The sequence below is a fragment of the Malaya genurostris genome, chromosome 1 (assembly GCF_030247185.1).
Source record: "Malaya genurostris strain Urasoe2022 chromosome 1, Malgen_1.1, whole genome shotgun sequence".
Taxonomy (NCBI): Eukaryota; Metazoa; Arthropoda; class Insecta; order Diptera; family Culicidae; genus Malaya; species Malaya genurostris.
In genome coordinates, this window is record NC_080570.1 from 12,898,978 (window position 1) to 12,916,304 (window position 17,327).

A 17,327-nucleotide genomic window follows, 5' to 3' on the forward strand; every position below is an offset into this window, starting at 1 on the left:
ACAAGCGTCTTTCGAATGCGATTTACCACAATTCAAACACCGTATATCCATATGACAATTTTTGGTTCCATGACCGAAGCCTTGGCAACGACGACATTGCGTTAAGTTTGCAATACGATTATGCCGTTTATAATGTTCCCAATGAATTTTAATGTGGGAAATGAAACGTACTTTTTCTAAAGTTTTCAAATTGTTTACATCACTTCGATTGAAGTGTATTAGGTAAAGTTCATGGGAAATTCCAGAGCGTGGCTTAGAAGTACCATTCGCTCTTTTTTTCATAAGTATTACTTGGGAAGGGGCAAAACCAAGCAATTCTTTTAGTTCATTTTTAATTTCATCAATACTTTGATCATTTGATAATCCTTTCAAGACAGCCTTGAAGGGTCTGTCTGATTTTATATCATATGAATAAAATTTATGAAGTTTTTCGGACAAATATCGAATAAGACGTTCGTAATCTTCCAATCCATCCACCAAGACTCGACATTCTCCTCTTCGTCCGATTTGAAATGAGACTTTTACTTCCGGGAGAAAAGTAGAAAGCTCAGTACGGAATGCTTTGAAGTCGGAAATCATCACCGTCACTGGTGGCATAGATTGATGTTTCTTCCCAGAACGACAAGCGTCCATTTTGGGAATTTTTGAAGAATTTTCTTCTATGTCGCTACAATCGGATTCAGGAAGAATCTCGTAAATATTGTTAGACGGCATAGGATCAACGGTAGGGAAATCCGTCCGTTGTCTTTTATTTTTACATTCAGATTCTATAAGATCGTGAATGTTATTAGAAAAATGTTGAATAACGGATTGTGATTTATTCCGTATTGAATTATTTTTAGCCTTAGGCTTGTTGCCTTTCCGGTTGGACGCAGGCATTTTTGAAATTAATGAAATTTTAAATTAAATTAACTAGGCTAAATTAGTCTTCGATTAGACTCCTAGCTAGCCTTAAAAAAGGCTGATTAATTTCTTAGTCACTCTAATATCACTCTTTGTATCACTTAGTCACTCTAATATCACTCTTTGTATCACTTAGTCACTTAGTTAGTGATTCAGGTAGCCTTGAAAAAGACTGAAGCCTTGAATCAATGAAACTCTAGGTAGCCAGAAAAAAAAAATTCCAGGAGCCAAGAGCTATACGCGTGCGGTGCGAACGACTGTTCAACACCGACTTGAGTGACCATAACCTTGGTTACTGCATATTGAGGACTTAAGAAATGTAAACAAACCCAATTGCAAATGGATATTTCATAACGAAAAATTAAAATGGATCAACGGCTGTCTCGAGTGGATCGTTTGTGCAGTAAGTTCTTGAAATGATCGAATTTAGAACCTTGAAAAACTTGGACTCACTAAGGAAAGTCGTTTTGTTTTATTCGTCACCATATTTATTATTCTCCTCATATTAATTCATGTATTTGTATGAAAAAAATCTAGTGAATGAATTACGAGTTCCTGCCTTCAATTCTTATTTCTTTCAATTTCTTTGTCATTGTATTGAGAAATATGTTAATTTTAGAAAAACGAAAATACACTGTAGATTAGGATTTGTGTTGCAGCAAAATGACGACCCTCAAATACGTCACAATTTTGAGAAAAAAAAAAATCATTCAATGCTCCACGTGAGCAGCAGCGACATTTGGGCACCATAAACTTCACATGGAAAAGCCTTATTGAGCATATATTTTGTTGCGTTCATCTTACGTACTTTTTACTGGGAAATATTTTTCCAGGAAAATACTTTTCTTCTTCCTTCCTAAACAATGATTTTCTAATGGTTAGCTTGTTCCGGTAGATATTTATCTGGCGGGAGATCTGTCAGGGAAAAGTTATATCTGAGGCAAACTGGCAAACAATTGGTCAGGAAATAGTATACCGCTCTTGCATCTCGGACGGTTTCCGTTGACAGAGAACTGCAAAGAATAGAACATGAGTTAGCTAAATGAAAACAAATGTAATACGTTATGGTGGGCTCAGGAATAAAATTTAAACACTCACCACGAAGGATGTAGAATTTGGCTGCTCACTTCTTAAGTCGCTCTTAGAAAGTGGCGTTGGGGGCACAAAATTTTAATTATTTAAACTATTCCACAGCTTCCTCAAAATGTTTATTTATGCGGGGCTCCTTAGTTTATAGCAACTTAAACAATGTTGCTCGAGAACAATATTTTTATCATTATCAAGGGGTCGCTATATTTGTGGTAACTGGCGGTAAATCGCTCACAGACACTTTTTAGTTCGATTTTTCTTAGAAGTGCCTGGTCGTGTCGTCGGTAGCACCTTCTTGGGGAACTTGGTGTGTGAAATGAACTTCATCTCGGTGCTCACTCTTTTCGTGGGGGAAGTAAACTACCAAGTGCCCTGTCAGACGTTGTCATCCAGGGTGAGACGTCGTCCATCACCATCGCCACATCACAGTTCGCCGGGAAAATCGATTCGCCAGGAAAAATATTCAGCCGCTGCCGTTGCATAGTCCCGTCGGGTTGGCGGTTCAATGTCGTATGTTCAAGCCCCGACCTGGAAGGATTCGTAGTGTCAGTAGAATCGTAACACCAATCGGCTGCGAAGTCTGTTGAAACAAAAGGTCAAACTCCACTACCACTACCTCTGAAATCAGTGGACGCGACTTCCACTTCCTGACATGTATGTTCATGTCCCACAGTCTTCCTCTTCAACTTCCCTTGGAGCTTCTTATCGCTCAAGATCGTTGGGCGTCCGGAACCGGGCTTTCTTTCGATGCTCTGATTTTTGTCTAATATTGCCCGTACCCGGTGTCCACAAAGTGCCACACGATGCCCGTTTTCGACGCGGCGTTTGAACGCGCACACTTTTGAACGCAGTTCACTGTTTTTGCCATCCCGGTTAGAGTTCGACTGATAGAGCTGTCAAATCTTGTCTGCTGACTCATGGATTACTATGATTGATGCTGCATGGGTTGTATCGTCAGTGCGGTTGAAGGCAATTTTCGTCAATTTTTTCAAATGCACATTCAAAAGCTTCGAAAAACACTTGAATCAACTGACAACCTGGAATAAAAAAACGTTAGGCCAGCAGACTACGACGAAAACCAGATGAAGGAATGTGAGAGTCGGGAAGCGTTTGTATTTAACAAATCGAATGGTGGTTTGAGCGGCAGGGATTTGCACTGTTAAGTGGTTTAAGTCTCAAGTGAACAGATTTGTGGGAAGCCAACGCGGCAACCCCTGTCATCGCTCATGCACCATATTCGCCAAATCTGGCGGACTTTTTCCTGTTCCTGAAACTAAAATTGTCTCTTCATAGTAAGCGTTCCAAGTCGATTGAATCGGTAAAAGAAGGAAGGAATCGGTAAAAGAGTTGAAGGATCTACCCACATTATCAGATCCGAATCGATTCCGAATCAATTTCGAATCGGCGAGAAATTTTCATTCGGAATTCTATGTGGAAATCATGTGGAATTCCGAATCAATTCCAACTCCAGTTCAACAACCGATTCCGAATGAATTTCGCCTACAACCGGTTGATTCGGAAATCTGTCGGAATTGAGTGAGAAGATGCGGACTGAATTGTCAATTCGTCTTCATCTTCTTCTGTTTCGATTTTGCACGTTTTCGTGCTGATTTTCAGTTTATTTTTTTTAATGAAAACATTACATAACTGAATATACAAATTTAAATCTTCATGTTTTTCGGATATACATAACTAGTAACTAACCAGTTCTTCTTAGAATTCCAACATTAACTGTTGAAATTCACTGGAAATTAACAAAACGGCCTACCTTAGTCACCATCATCCATTCCTCTAGCTGGAGTGTAGTGAAATGGGTTAAGGCGCCTAAATTTTACACTAACACATTCATAAAATGAGCGAATATTCAATGACATTTATAATGTCACTGTCAATCGAGTTGATCGAGTAGCCAACTGAACCGATCGAACACTGAAAAATCATGCAGTCGAGTGAGAATTCATTACGCATTCCGTCATTTCGATAATGTGGGATGCTGCGGACTGCCAAATCCGTCGATTGTCGGAGTTTTTTCGTAAATCTAACATCGCTGGTTTGACATGATTCGACCTAAACATCATTGAAAATTCAACGAGCAACCTGAGAACGGTATGTTCTGTAAACACAATCGTCCATCGCACACATATGTCAACGGTTCTATTTGAACTGTAACAAGTGGCCACTTGAACGCTTCAATGTTGACCCACTTGACATAGACCTCACAGTATAGAAATGTTCAATCACCCCCTACGAACGCTACCGCTGTCAATGGCCTGTCATCAATAAAAAAAACAATAAAAACCGCAATTTGTACAGCAGCTTAGCTTTTATTGCCAGCAATCACCGGCGTAGTTTCATTGAGTCGAGCCTGAATGTCAGGCAGAGTAAGTCCTTTGGTTTCCACTACGAACACGTACGTGAACACGAATCCAACCGCACAGCAGATGGCGAAGATCCAGAACAGCCAATGGGTTCCAACGGCTTCACCCAGAGCGGTGAAATAGAACAGGACGAAAAATGAGCTCAACCAACAGATGGAGGACACGATCGATGACGCGAGGGATTTTATGCTGGGGGCAAACATCTCCCCCAGCAGAACCCAAGCAATCGGGCCAAAGCCAGTGCAGAACATGACGACGAACAAAACCAGTGAAACTACCGGTAGGAAAGATATCTGTTCGAGATTTTCCATACCAGTGGCGTCCAAAAAGAAGTAAACTCCAAGAGCGAAGAGAGCACAGCACATGCCAAGTGCGGAGATTAGAAGAGTTGGACGCCGTCCTACTCGGTCGACGATCAGAGCCGTCACAATGCTGGCCACAACCTGAAAGATTCCGAGTATAATTGCGGATATGTCACCCCGCAGACCGGTGCCGGTTTTGTCGAAGATCGTTTGTGTGAAGAACTGTACCGGATTAATACCGGATAGTTGCTGGAAGATGACCACTCCGGTGCAAATCGTCAACGCTCGTAAGTTCGCGTGGTCTCGGAAAAGATCTCGAAATGATCCTCGATTTCGCATGGATTCTTCTACCGAATACTGGATTGAGTCAAACTCGTGCTGTAGTTCCGACATCGGTTCTCCACGGATATACGATAGGGATCGAGCTGCGGCTGCATAATTTCCTTTCGACACGAAAAATTGCGGTGTTTCAGGCATCTGCGTAAACGCCAGTATAAACACGATCGGTAGGATCATATGAATCCACTGGAAAGCAGTATAACTGACGTATGGCCCGATGGCGTAGTCAAACAGCAACCCTAACGTGATGAAGGTTTGAACCAGTGAACCCAGAGAACCTCGTCGATTAGCCGTTGCAATCTCGGCCACATACAACGGTGTGATGGTAATCGCAAACCCAATGCCGCATCCTTGTAGAAATCGACCCACCAGAATCTGTATCACGGATGCCGCGGTCAGGAAAAGTACGTACGCCAACAGGAAGAATACAGCACTGGATAGCATAGCGAGCTTTCTACCGAACCGGTACGCGACAATACCGGCAAATGCAGGACCTGTGAAGGTTGAGTTGGTGAAGTGAAAATGTCATCGTTGGTGCCGGTTCGAAATGGCTACATACCGGTTAGAGATCCTAGCGTTAGGATCGATCCTATCCAGGACAGTTCGGATGCGGTTGGAATCCGAGACAAAGGAGATTCGTTCAGGTTATTCAGCTTCGGCTCGACCGGGGAGGTCCACGCCATACTGGCACCCATACAGGCGATCGAGAGGTTTGCTGTGGAATCAAATGAATCTTCTATTAAAAAGTAATATTAATAATAATAATTAAAGTTATAATAATAACAATAATAATGAAAATAATAATGACTAATACACGAACTTATCAAGCTCCGTAAAGTAAAATTCCGGGACAGATCGGCAACACTGAATTTTGCTAGTTGCTCTGTAATCAATATTCAAGTTTTCCGAGATTCCGTTTAGTAGATTCATTGATTTCTCGACAAAGTGCATGCTTTTTGCTAACAATTTCGGTAATAACTGACGTTTGTCAAATTTAAGAGTGCCGAGACTCCGCAATTTTATCTTTTGTCGAGATGATTACCGAGTACTCAAAGGTGCAAATCTTGGCAATTATTTGGCCGAGATTCGGCAAAAACTAAAAGTGTGTAGTTTGCTCAAAATTGTCATCCGAACCCGATGGCCGGTTCTGGAATAATGGGATAAAATTCTCACTTGTTTCTTAATTCTTGTAAAATGTTAGATAAAATATCTATAGATTCATCTACACAGAAATTTTTTTGCACGCCAAGTGCAGTGAAAATTTTACGATGACTTTCTCTGAACGATCTGTAAAATTTACCTACTTTACAGTCATCTGTCAACGAACTACTGAATTTCAGCAAATCTTGTGAAAAATATTACAGAACACTCGTTTTCATTTTATTGACCTAGTTTGTAAAGTTCAAAACGTTATTACTTTCTCCCGATATAGTAAAAGTTTTCAGAATCAATCGAAAACAATTTCTTCAAAAAATGCTGCAAATTAAAGCAAGCAACGAGAATATGCGATTTCTGCATTTTTCTTAAATGATAATCATATTTTTTTTAAATAAAGGGTGATTTTAAAGGAGTATAGAATTTGATTATCAAAACCAAAAAAAAAAATGAGAAAATCGATGAAATCTGTTTTGGAATCGATATAACGATCAATACAATTTAATGTTTGAGAATGATTCCATGCAAATGTTGACCGCGGCTTCTCTTCAGATGGCCCTCGCGTAAAGTCCAATTTCGTCACACTTTTTCCAACATATCGGTCGGTTTTCACGAATAATGCCACCGGCCCATAATCCACACCAATCAGTGACTTTTTTGGGATGCATTGGTAGCTCTTGCATTGCTATTGGCTGGTCTTCACTGCAGATGCGACAATTTTGCTTGTTGACGTATTCATTCAACCAGAAATGAGCTTCGTCGTTGAACACAATTTTTCGATAAAAAAGCGGATTTTCCTCCAACATTTACAAGCGCCCATACATGATAAAATTATAGAGTAAACGACGATTCATGATTAAATTGTAGAACAAACTGAACAAGTTTGGCAACGACACAAGACACGATTCTTGCGTGATCTGTCAAAAACAGTGTTGCCAAAAAGATACCAGCAAAAAAATCACTCTTTATTTTCTTTACTCTCTCTACGTGCTTCTAATTTCAGCATTCCAATAAAATGGTAAGTTATTAAAAATCCTCCTTGGCACCGAAACGCTGATAATGATCGCAGAAAATACATAAGTCGCAGCTAATTTTTTTTGGTATCATTCGTTATTGGGTAGTATGTCTCAACCATCTTTCAGCATATAAAAATAAATTATTTTTTGGAACGAAAATGAGTTGATTTTTTTCCGTTTTCAGTGGCATTTTTCGAAAAAGAAGTTTTATATTACAGCTTACTACAAATTAATAGCAATTTTTACGGAATATCTGTACTGAGCATATCAGTACATTTATGACAGATTGATGCTTAGTGCAACTCCATCGCACATTCAGCAACTGAACTGAGTGCCGAAGATTCCGCTGTTTGAAAGTCAGTAAAAATCCGTACAAATGGATTGACGTTTACAAATTGTCATAGTTCCGCAGCTTGCTATTGAATTATGTCCGGATCTGACTGCCGGTTCTTTAGTAACGAGGTAAGACGTGTAAAAAATGGAGAAAAAATGTACTCCATTTTCGCAGAAACCGCTGGAACAAAAGGTCTTATGATCCCATAACCAACTATGTATTTCCGGATCTGTCTTTCGGTCCCAGAGTAACGAAGTAAAAATCAAGAAAGGCACTCGATTTTCTCGGATACCGCTGAACTGATTTCTGCAAACTTTGATTGAAAAGTAGATTATAATGGTCATACAGTCTACTGTGAAATTGCATCTGAATCCGACTTCCGGTACCTGCGATATAAGATGGAGAGTATTGAAAATTCATATTAACAATCTTAGGAAACCAGCAATTGGAAACGTTGTAAAACGCAGAAGCAGTTTTCCTCGTTGTCATATAGAGTGGAAATTCAAAAGAGAAATAAATTATTATTTAATATATTATAAAAAAACTGATGTTTAATCATTCATCTAGCAGTTGCGGAGAAAACTGCTTTTGCGTTTATCAATGTTGGCTGTTTTCCCCAGGGTGTAAGAAGAACCTTAAGGTGGTGATGCAGTAAGTGCCCCTCAATCCTCGCAGGAGGTCCCCGAGAGTGCCGGTAATGATGGCTAAAGACATTAAAAAACGGAACTCGCTTCGATTTTTTCGGGATAGATTGGGCTCATAAGTCGCTACGAAATTTGATCGAAATCTCACTTCCAGTTTCGGAATTGTAGAATAAAGTTTTGAAGCCTTAATTTAAAATGACGGTGCAACAATACTTTGAAAATTGGGTAAACTGATCCAACTGATGATCTTGTTAACTGATGCTCACATAAATTTACAAAATTAGCGAGAATGAGAAAGACATAATTACACCAGTAGGTGAATAAAAAAAAAAGCGTTTCGCTTCTTGTCAGTTGACGTTTTCTTCACCCAGGCAAATGGATAAAATTCACAACAGTGTTCTTTTCGTGTTTAAATTTCTCGATAATTCGAAACAAATATGTCGACATCCGTATTCAAGTAGTGATTGCAAAATATAACTAAATCTGTCTGTGGTAAAGATTCCAAGCAACGTCAATTGAACTGTCATTTCCTATTCATCACTCGATAGAACCATGTTACATCATAAGTATTTTGTAGTCTTCACTATGGCCCTGAAGCTTCTACAGATATGAATAAATATTCATGCTATTGAAGCTCACGACAAAGAAATATCTTTTACGGTACACTTGTTGGATTGACAATGTATGTATGGATTCAATGGTTTTGAGACTGAATGATACAAGCAGAGATGCGATTTATACAGATTTATCTGTATTACACAGATTTTTACATGCTAATACAGATTTAATACAGAGTACAGATTTTATACAGATTTCCTAAATTTAATACAGATTTATACAGATTTCACAATAAGTAAGAAAGAAAAAAATTAACTTCTCTGTCTGAGCTATCTTTTAGTATTTGATTCCAGTGACCATATAAAAGTCTATCAATCAACGGACCAATCACAAATCAATATGGAAATCTGTGAAATCCATTTATATTATAAACCAATTTGAACTGATATTCATTGTTTTGCAATGACTTAGTGGAAACATATATTGGAGAAGCCAAATGAATTTAAAACGTACAGAAAAGATGATTTATTGGAAAAAGATACACTCAGAGACAGTACTTTATTCAAGGAAGTAATGGCAGCATGAAACTTCACTGTCAAACTGAGAGTTATATGAACCGATTTGACGTTGCATATTGGGCGTTGAGATTCCATGTCAAATTATAAAGTCACCAATTTCTAACTAGATAAATATATGAAATTACAATTCAATTGTTGTGGATAAATAATTGAAACTTCGCCGTTGAATATTCTTGTGAGCGCAGCAATGACTGATTGAATCTACCATCCTACAACCACAATCTATTGGAATAACATATCTTAGCATCATTTTGTTGTAAAAATTTCATTTTATTACAGATTAATACAGATTTTTTTTATACAAAGAATACAGATTTTCTATGAAAATATCTGGTATCTCTGGTTACAAGGTAGTGAAATTTTGGATTATTTTGAGTGATAAACATATCGCATTGAAGTCTACATAACATTGACTGATTGTGAACTTCGATGGAGGAACATACACTCAAAATAATAATCATATTATAGTTACGTGAAAAGTTATGTGAATATTTTCCACCCTACTTTTCACGTAGGTTTTAATGGACTGGCATTTAAAAGCTGTTTAGTGCATAATCCAGTAAAAGTTACGTGTTTCATAGGTAAAATGTAATGTACTGTTCATATCACATTTATCTATCAGTTCATATCAAATTTAGATACCAGAAAATTACTATTTTATATATTGGTTAAAGCCAAGGGGCAAATCACTCTAAACTCTAGACAATCTCATACTAATAAACTCATGTCATTCCAAAACAATTTTCTCTAATCTCTTTTAATCCCAACTAGTCTAGATAAATTAGGGTAATTTAAAACTAATCCAACTTAGTTTTGCCTAATCTTGTTTGAAGTGTATCTGTCATTCGAGCTCCCACCAGCGCTGGGTCGCAAAATCAGTTCCCGAACTAAATCGATGTATGATTTTTCGAGAAAGATATTATACAGATAAACTTTTCAGCCAAATACAGATTTTTGGAGAAAACAGTTGAGACAGCACTGGCTCCCACGCAGAGATGCCATTTATACAGATTTATCTGTATTATACAGATTTTTACATGCGCATACAGATTTAATACAGAGTACTGATTTTATACAAATTTCTCAAATTAAATACAGATTTATACAGATACCACAAAAAGTAAGAAAGAAATAATGAAACTTTTCCGTCTGAGCGTGTTTGATTACCCATATTCAAATGAAAATTTTTTCGTGCAGCGTCATGAAACTTTATTGTCAGACTGAAAAGTTGTATGACCTGACTTGACGTTGCGTAATGGGCGTTTGAATTCCATGTTTGAATTCCAAGTCATCATTTTCAAACGAAAAAAGTATATGGATTTACAATTCAATTGTGGTTGATAACAAAAACAATTAAATTTCGTCGTTGAATGTTCATGTCCGTGCGGCAAGGATTTACGATATAAAGGAATGCTCTTTGCATCTGCCATTCTATAACAATAATCTAATGGAATAACATCTTCAAACATCATTTTATTTCCGAAATTTCCTTTCTGAATACAGATAAATACAGATATTTTATACAAAACAATACAGATTTTCTATGAAAAATATCTGGCATCGCTGCTCCCACGTTCACAGCTTCTTATGTCAAAATAATGCTTTTCCAGATCTCGGCTAAACTTCTCTAATCCCATTCTAATCCAGCGAGATCCCTGCTAAACTTTTTTACTCCCGGTATAACTTGTTTGAGTTCAGACAAAGTTTAGAGTGATTTGCCCCTTGGTTAAAGCCAAAAGGGAGATTCCAGATTTTGATATAAATCTATTAAATGAAAAATGGCATAAAATATAAAACATTTATTTCAGAAAATTGTCATATCATTCCAATGGCTTAAAAAGCATCTAATAACGTCGTGGTATCTCAAATCGACAAGCCTCCAGAAATCGTTTATGTTGTCACTGCCATCCAACCGAAGCCGAAGTCGAGATCCAAGAACTCCCACAACACTACCGATGCAGGTTGAAGTCGCATTACATGGTTCCAGTGTCTCTAGCTTCATACCGACGGCCTGTTTGAAGCATTCGGCAGGAGCGGGTAAACTTCCGGACTCACGCAGGCACTCGGTCCAGTTGAACACATGGAAACTTTCATACTGGAAGGGTCCGATCGATGGAGAAAAAAATTGTAATTAAATAACTTTTCTCGCAAATATTTACACTACTTACACTTCGAGGGCCACTGCTCGCCATTTTCAAAATCGAGTTTTTCACACTGGAAATTCCCGTAGATTGTTTGACGTTTGGTCAATTCACGTAAACCTTATGTGAAGACTCTATTCATTTTAGGGGATGTTCGTATAACATTCATTTTCGTCATGTAAAATATTCAATTTAACATTTGAAACCAGTCTACGTGATTTTTCAAGTGAATCGAACGTGAATTTTTATTTGAGCGTAGCCAGGAAAGTTAGTGAGACGTCACTTCAAATTAATTTTTTCTGTAAGATGAGCCCATATATAATAGAACAGCTTAGCAAACGATCTTATATCTTGTGTGGTTCAACAACTGTTGACGACTGCAACGTCGTCTCAACAAAAGTCTGAGTCTTCAACAAGTATCATAACAGAGCGTTAAAAAAGAGGCACATACGAAAAACAAATTCTTTTGATTACCGTAGTTTCACAATGTTTACCAAATACATTCCCCGAATATCATATCAAATTAATTGCACCTTCAAACGGTTCCCGGACAGCAGCTTGCGAATATGTTATCAGCTCAATTCATGCGTCATATAATTCACTCTTCATAATTATTTCGCGACTCTATATTTGGTAATTTAATCTTATCGAGAAGCCTTGACATGGGGCATCCGGCAATCTTAGAACTGACATGGGACATCTCATCTTAGAACAATTCGGAACTTAGTGAATGCCACATTTCTGCAAAATTTAACATCGAATTCGATCATTTAACTGCATCCTATTTGTGTTGGACCGAGCTAACGTATATTCAGGATTTTTTTCTTTTCACATACATTAGGAATCGTCTTGCATGGCATGACATCAGTAACCACTAGGCGATTATTGGCATATGTCATCTATAAACAATACGCAAATCAAAAATCCTAGATGACTTCTTCGGGATCCCTCTTATAGATCACCTGTACTGGTGAACGTAAACCACAGATATATACACTAGCATCGTTTCCAGGCGCGTAGCCAGAGAAAATTTGGGGGGGGGGGGGGGGGTTTAGAACATGGTGATAAATCAACACATGTACAATTTATATCACAATGTTTCCCATGGGTTATAATTTTTTGTTTCGGGGGGGTGGGGGGGTTTGAACCTCTAACACCCCCCCCCCCCTGTGTACGCGCCTGATCGTTTCCTTGATCAGAATTAAAGTATTGAACACCAAGATGACCAATATTTACCCACTAAAGCGGCAACATACTGTCTTTTACGTTGAATAGCATTTAGCACAAATTGCAGCATTATCACTTGATTACAAAGCAGGTGCAATATCACACTTGTGTCACAAAACCAGACGGTACTTGGTTCGTCCAAGTTAGATCACTGACTACTGTTAAGATGAAATTGTGAATACACCGTTGACAATCCGGTTAAAAACTAAATCGTAAACAAAACCTAATCTTTGAATGACCAGCGATTGCCTGTACGCTAGAGCCTTATCGGTGCCATTCGAAACACATCTGATATCTTCGTTATCAGAGATTAATTTGCTAAGCCGTGAAGTGATCGATCAAACGCATCTGCCCGGGGAAGATTACCAACTGCTACTGAATGGTGAAGCAGTTTTTTTTACCGCTCGCTCGCTTGCGACCGTCACTTCCACAATCTACTTAGCCGAAGCCGATGAGTACATTGTAGTAGTAGCAAAGTGAGAGGATCCCATCTGGAAGTACATTTTGATCATAAATATTAGATCGGTTTGGTTTTGGTCGAGTGAGCACCGAAGTTCTGTGTGCAAAAAAAAATTGTTTTAAGTTCAACTTAACTGGTATCATTCATTTCGGTTAAGTTGAATATTAATTTAGAAGCGAGTTCCAGCTTAGCTAAAATAATAGAATCGTGAAAAAAATAAACGATACAAATGTTCCAATGGGTCGTGACAGTTTTTCTTCGTTTCGTTTCTCTTTTGATTTTAATGATACTACTGACAAATATCACGTCTTTGCATATTAGAATGACTACACTGTCATCTTTCGATATTTTACGAAGGAATTATAGAAAAATATTGACGATCACTCCGTAACACTTCAAAAAGAAAGAAAACGTCTAAGATATTATATGTATTGGTAATGACGTAAATCGTTAGTTCAGTTTTGCAATTATTGAGTGGAATGAAGTCTGCTACTTGCAGATCGGACAATTTATAATGCATGACACCTGAAATTTTGAAATATGTAATACCGCACAGAAATTTAACTTATAAATTTATCAAGGAGTAGTCAATATAATACTGAGAGCACTATAATGCTTGTGACATCCCATGTAAGGGCTTCAATAAGTTGTTTTGATCGGTGTTTCTGCTACTTTGAAACCAATCATAACAAATTAGAAAAACACTACAAACGTTTAGTTGAACTAAATATTTGTCAAACAAATTCAGTAAAATAACTGATATTTTAGTAGTTCTAAGATTGCAATGTTTTCCGTGTTGTATGAGTGCTTCACAAAACTCAACTCACTCAGAGTCAACTGTTAATTTAGGTATGGTGAAATCAGCACGAATCTGGTCGGTAAAGCGGGGATTCGCTGATTGGGTTTTCTCCAAAATACAAATTTTTCATACAAACACGATCTTCAAATGCCATTTTTTGTATATTACAAAAATCCTTACAAATTTGAATTAAACATTATCACGACACACTTGTTGCCCTCAACGCTTCAAACTTCTACCCATATTGGCAGATGGAGTACTGAGCTCTTACTCGACTTCTCGTTTTTTGAGTGCTCGATCAACCTGACTGACAGTGACATGAATGTCATTGAGTTGTTGCTCACTTTAGTGTAAAAATCAGGTGACTTGCAATAGTTTCATTACACTACAGCTAGTGGAAGGGACGACGCAAATCAAGGTACGTCCCTTTAGCGACCCTTACACGAGACAATATTATTGTCAATACAAGGAGTATTGACAATACTTTTGATCGTGTAATGGAAACTTCATTGGATTGCCGAAAATATTGTCAAAAAATCAAAACTGTTCATCAATCCGACAATACTTTTTCTCCAGAGAGGAAACTGTCAAATATGTACAATGAACTCTTCTCTCAATGTTTCAATGTTCAGTTGCTTTATTTGAAGCTTCAAACGCTTGATTATTTCGAAAAATGCGGACCCAAGTTACCAAGTCAATTGGATTGACGGTATTGACAATACTTTTTTTTTTTCCATAAATACGTTTATTTCTTGAGGCAGTTTACATAAGTTTTTCTTCGCCGTAGCATCACTTTTACATAATATTCTTATCCTAATTTAATTCTAACATAGTCACAACGTTTTGAATTTATTAAAACATATTCTCTTATAGCTTAAATATCATCTTAGGTAACTCGTCATTAATTATGAAATCTACTCGGAAATATTATTTGAACCAAACGATTAACTTCTATAAATTATAAAATAAGCTGTTATTTTCAGACATTTTGTTGATAATTTCATAAACTGTTTCGAGTTTGTTTGTGTCATTACATAATTTTTATTCTAATTTAGCTATTGGTTGAACTCATGGACGCAGCTGGGATCAGAACTAAGTCTTAAAAGGGGCCTTTATTAAATTGAAGCTCCAATTTTCTTTATGAAATGATAAATAAGTTTCATGTATGAAAGGTCACGACAAGCAAGAATGTCTCGAACTGGGATATTGGATAGTCTACCTTGGGTACGCAAAGAATTTATTAGTTGAGATCTGACATCACGATACTCCACGCATGTCCAAACGACATGATCAATATCCCGATAACCTTCTCCGCAAGCACAATGATTAGTCTCGGAGAGCCCAATTCGAAGGAGATGTGCATCTAACGTGTAGTGATTGGACATGAGTCTGGACATCACACGAATGAAATCCCTACTCACATCCAGTCCCCTGAACCATGCCTTTGTCGATATTTTCGGAATAATTGAGTGCATCCACCGACCCAGATCATCTCTATCCCAAGATGCTTGCCAGCTGGCAAGTGTTCTTTGGCGAGACGAGCTATAGAATTCGTTGAAAGCAATCGGTCGCTCATAAATTTCACCCTCAATAGCACCACGTTTGGCTAAAATATCGGCTCTTTCATTGCCAGGAATGGAGCAATGAGCCGGGACCCAGACTATAGTGATTAGATAATTATTGTTCAATATGTCGTTCAGGCACTGTTTTATTTTGCCCAGGAAAAACGGTTCATTTTTGCCAGCAGCGTTTGAGCGAATGGCTTCAATTGCACTCAGACTATCTGTGAAGAGGAAATAATGGTTTGGAGATAATGTGACGATTACACTCAAACTATAATGAACTGCTGCTAGCTCTGCTATATAAACAGATGCAGGTTCTTGAAGCCTAAATGAGGCCGAAACATTATTGTTGAACATACCAAACCCTGTCGCTTCTTCAATTCGCGATCCGTCCGTGTAAAACATTTTCTCAGAGTCAATATGCCTGAACTTACTTGAAAATATTTTTGGGATTTCCGTCGAGCGTAGGTGATCCGGGATTCCACGCACTTCGCGCTGCATGGATGTGTCGAAAAATAAAGTTGAGTCAGGGACATTTAGGAGGCTGACATGGATAGGAATATATCTTGAAGGGTTGATTTGCTGTGACATATGGTTAAAATATACTGTCATAAATTTTGTTTGAGATCGAAGCTCGACTAGTCGTTCGAAATTATTAATTACCATGGGATAATTGACAATACTTTGGATTGACAATAATATTGTCACGTGTAAGGGCGCCTTTTTGTAATTCAGCGAATATCAACACTCTTATTGAACATAACTCAAAATTGAGTGACACACCACTCAAATTCATTGAAAAGTGCACGTAGTCTGAACTTGAATTACCACCTATCTACTCATTTTTGAGTAAGGGACGAAGCTGTGAAAATTTGAGTATATTTTACTCAAAATAAGGAATAAATATTTTTTTTCAAAATTTGAGTTTTTTGCACTCGAAATAAATAAATTATTTTTCGTTAATGTTTATATAAAAGGATTCCCTAATGAAAATATTCTTCTTTCTTTTCAATAGGAAAGGCAAAAGAGTGATTGAAAACCGTTCAATTTGACCGCATTGGAGTCAAAATGGAACGATTTTGATATCCTTATGTAGGATCTCTCACTTGGCATAATTCAAACCACAAATTTACTATGGAACATATCTATGATTGATGTTTCATGATTTCAAAAGCCGGATCTAGAAAAGGTAATGAAATACGGCGTATTCTTGCATTCTTAAATTCGATAAGAATATTCCGAGAATGAAAACGCACTGAACTGTAAGAAGTATTTTTTTCACTCAAATGTTTAAAAACTCAACGCTTACTCTAATGTATGTATAAATGCGAGAGAACTCATGGCAACGAGTTTATTTTACTCAAATCCATACTCAAATTTCGACATATTGTTCCAGTTTATGAATTTGAGTAAACGCAACTTAAACCATGAGTTATGTTCAAAGAGCGTGAACATAAGCTGGAATTTAAGGAACAACTCAGCCATCCGACACCGGTATGTTAGCGCCACACTCTTACCAGCCGCTACCTAATTTTGGGTCAAAACCTATCCAAAATCAACTAAAGTGCAACTCCCCAATTTTAGGTAACGAGTGATGACCTCAAAATTTAGGCAAAGCACGCTACCCATATTTTACGATTAAGTCTAAGTTTGAGTAGATAGCGACCTAATTTTGGGTAGCTTACAGAAGAACTAGACAATGAGTGATTTCTCCTCAAACAATAGGTAAACATGATTTTCAGTGCAATCATTTGATATTACACCGATTACGTTGAGCCCCAAACACTACGATTTTTGGATACTCATCGCAATTCTCAAATTGTGAAAATTACTTCCACTTGA

General features: G+C 37.6%; 1 protein-coding gene across 1 annotated transcript; it reads right to left on the reverse strand.

The window, feature by feature from the left end:
- Positions 1-4,296: 4,296 nt before the first annotated feature.
- LOC131432838 (facilitated trehalose transporter Tret1-like) lies at positions 4,297-13,024 on the reverse strand. The gene is made up of 3 exons (XM_058599384.1): positions 12,674-13,024; positions 5,571-5,726; positions 4,297-5,505 (listed from the first exon to the last, which is right to left on the reverse strand). The coding sequence occupies exons 1-3, from the start codon at positions 12,732-12,734 to the stop codon at positions 4,310-4,312; spliced, it is 1,413 nt and encodes a 470-aa protein (XP_058455367.1). The 5' UTR covers positions 12,735-13,024; the 3' UTR covers positions 4,297-4,309.
- Between the last annotated feature and the right edge of the window lie 4,303 nt (positions 13,025-17,327).

What these genes read in the sequence shown, in the direction of transcription:
- LOC131432838 (XM_058599384.1), bottom strand. Translation starts at nt 12,734, where the DNA reads ATGCTGCAATTTGTGCTAAATGCTATTCAACGTAAAAGACAGTATGTT. An exon ending in GTATGTTGCCGCTTTAGTGG is followed by an intron (nt 5,727 to 12,673) that starts GTAAATATTGGT and finishes TTGATTCCACAG; the next exon opens with CAAACCTCTCGATCGCCTGT. An exon ending in AACGCTAGGATCTCTAACCG is followed by an intron (nt 5,506 to 5,570) that starts GTATGTAGCCAT and finishes CAACCTTCACAG; the next exon opens with GTCCTGCATTTGCCGGTATT.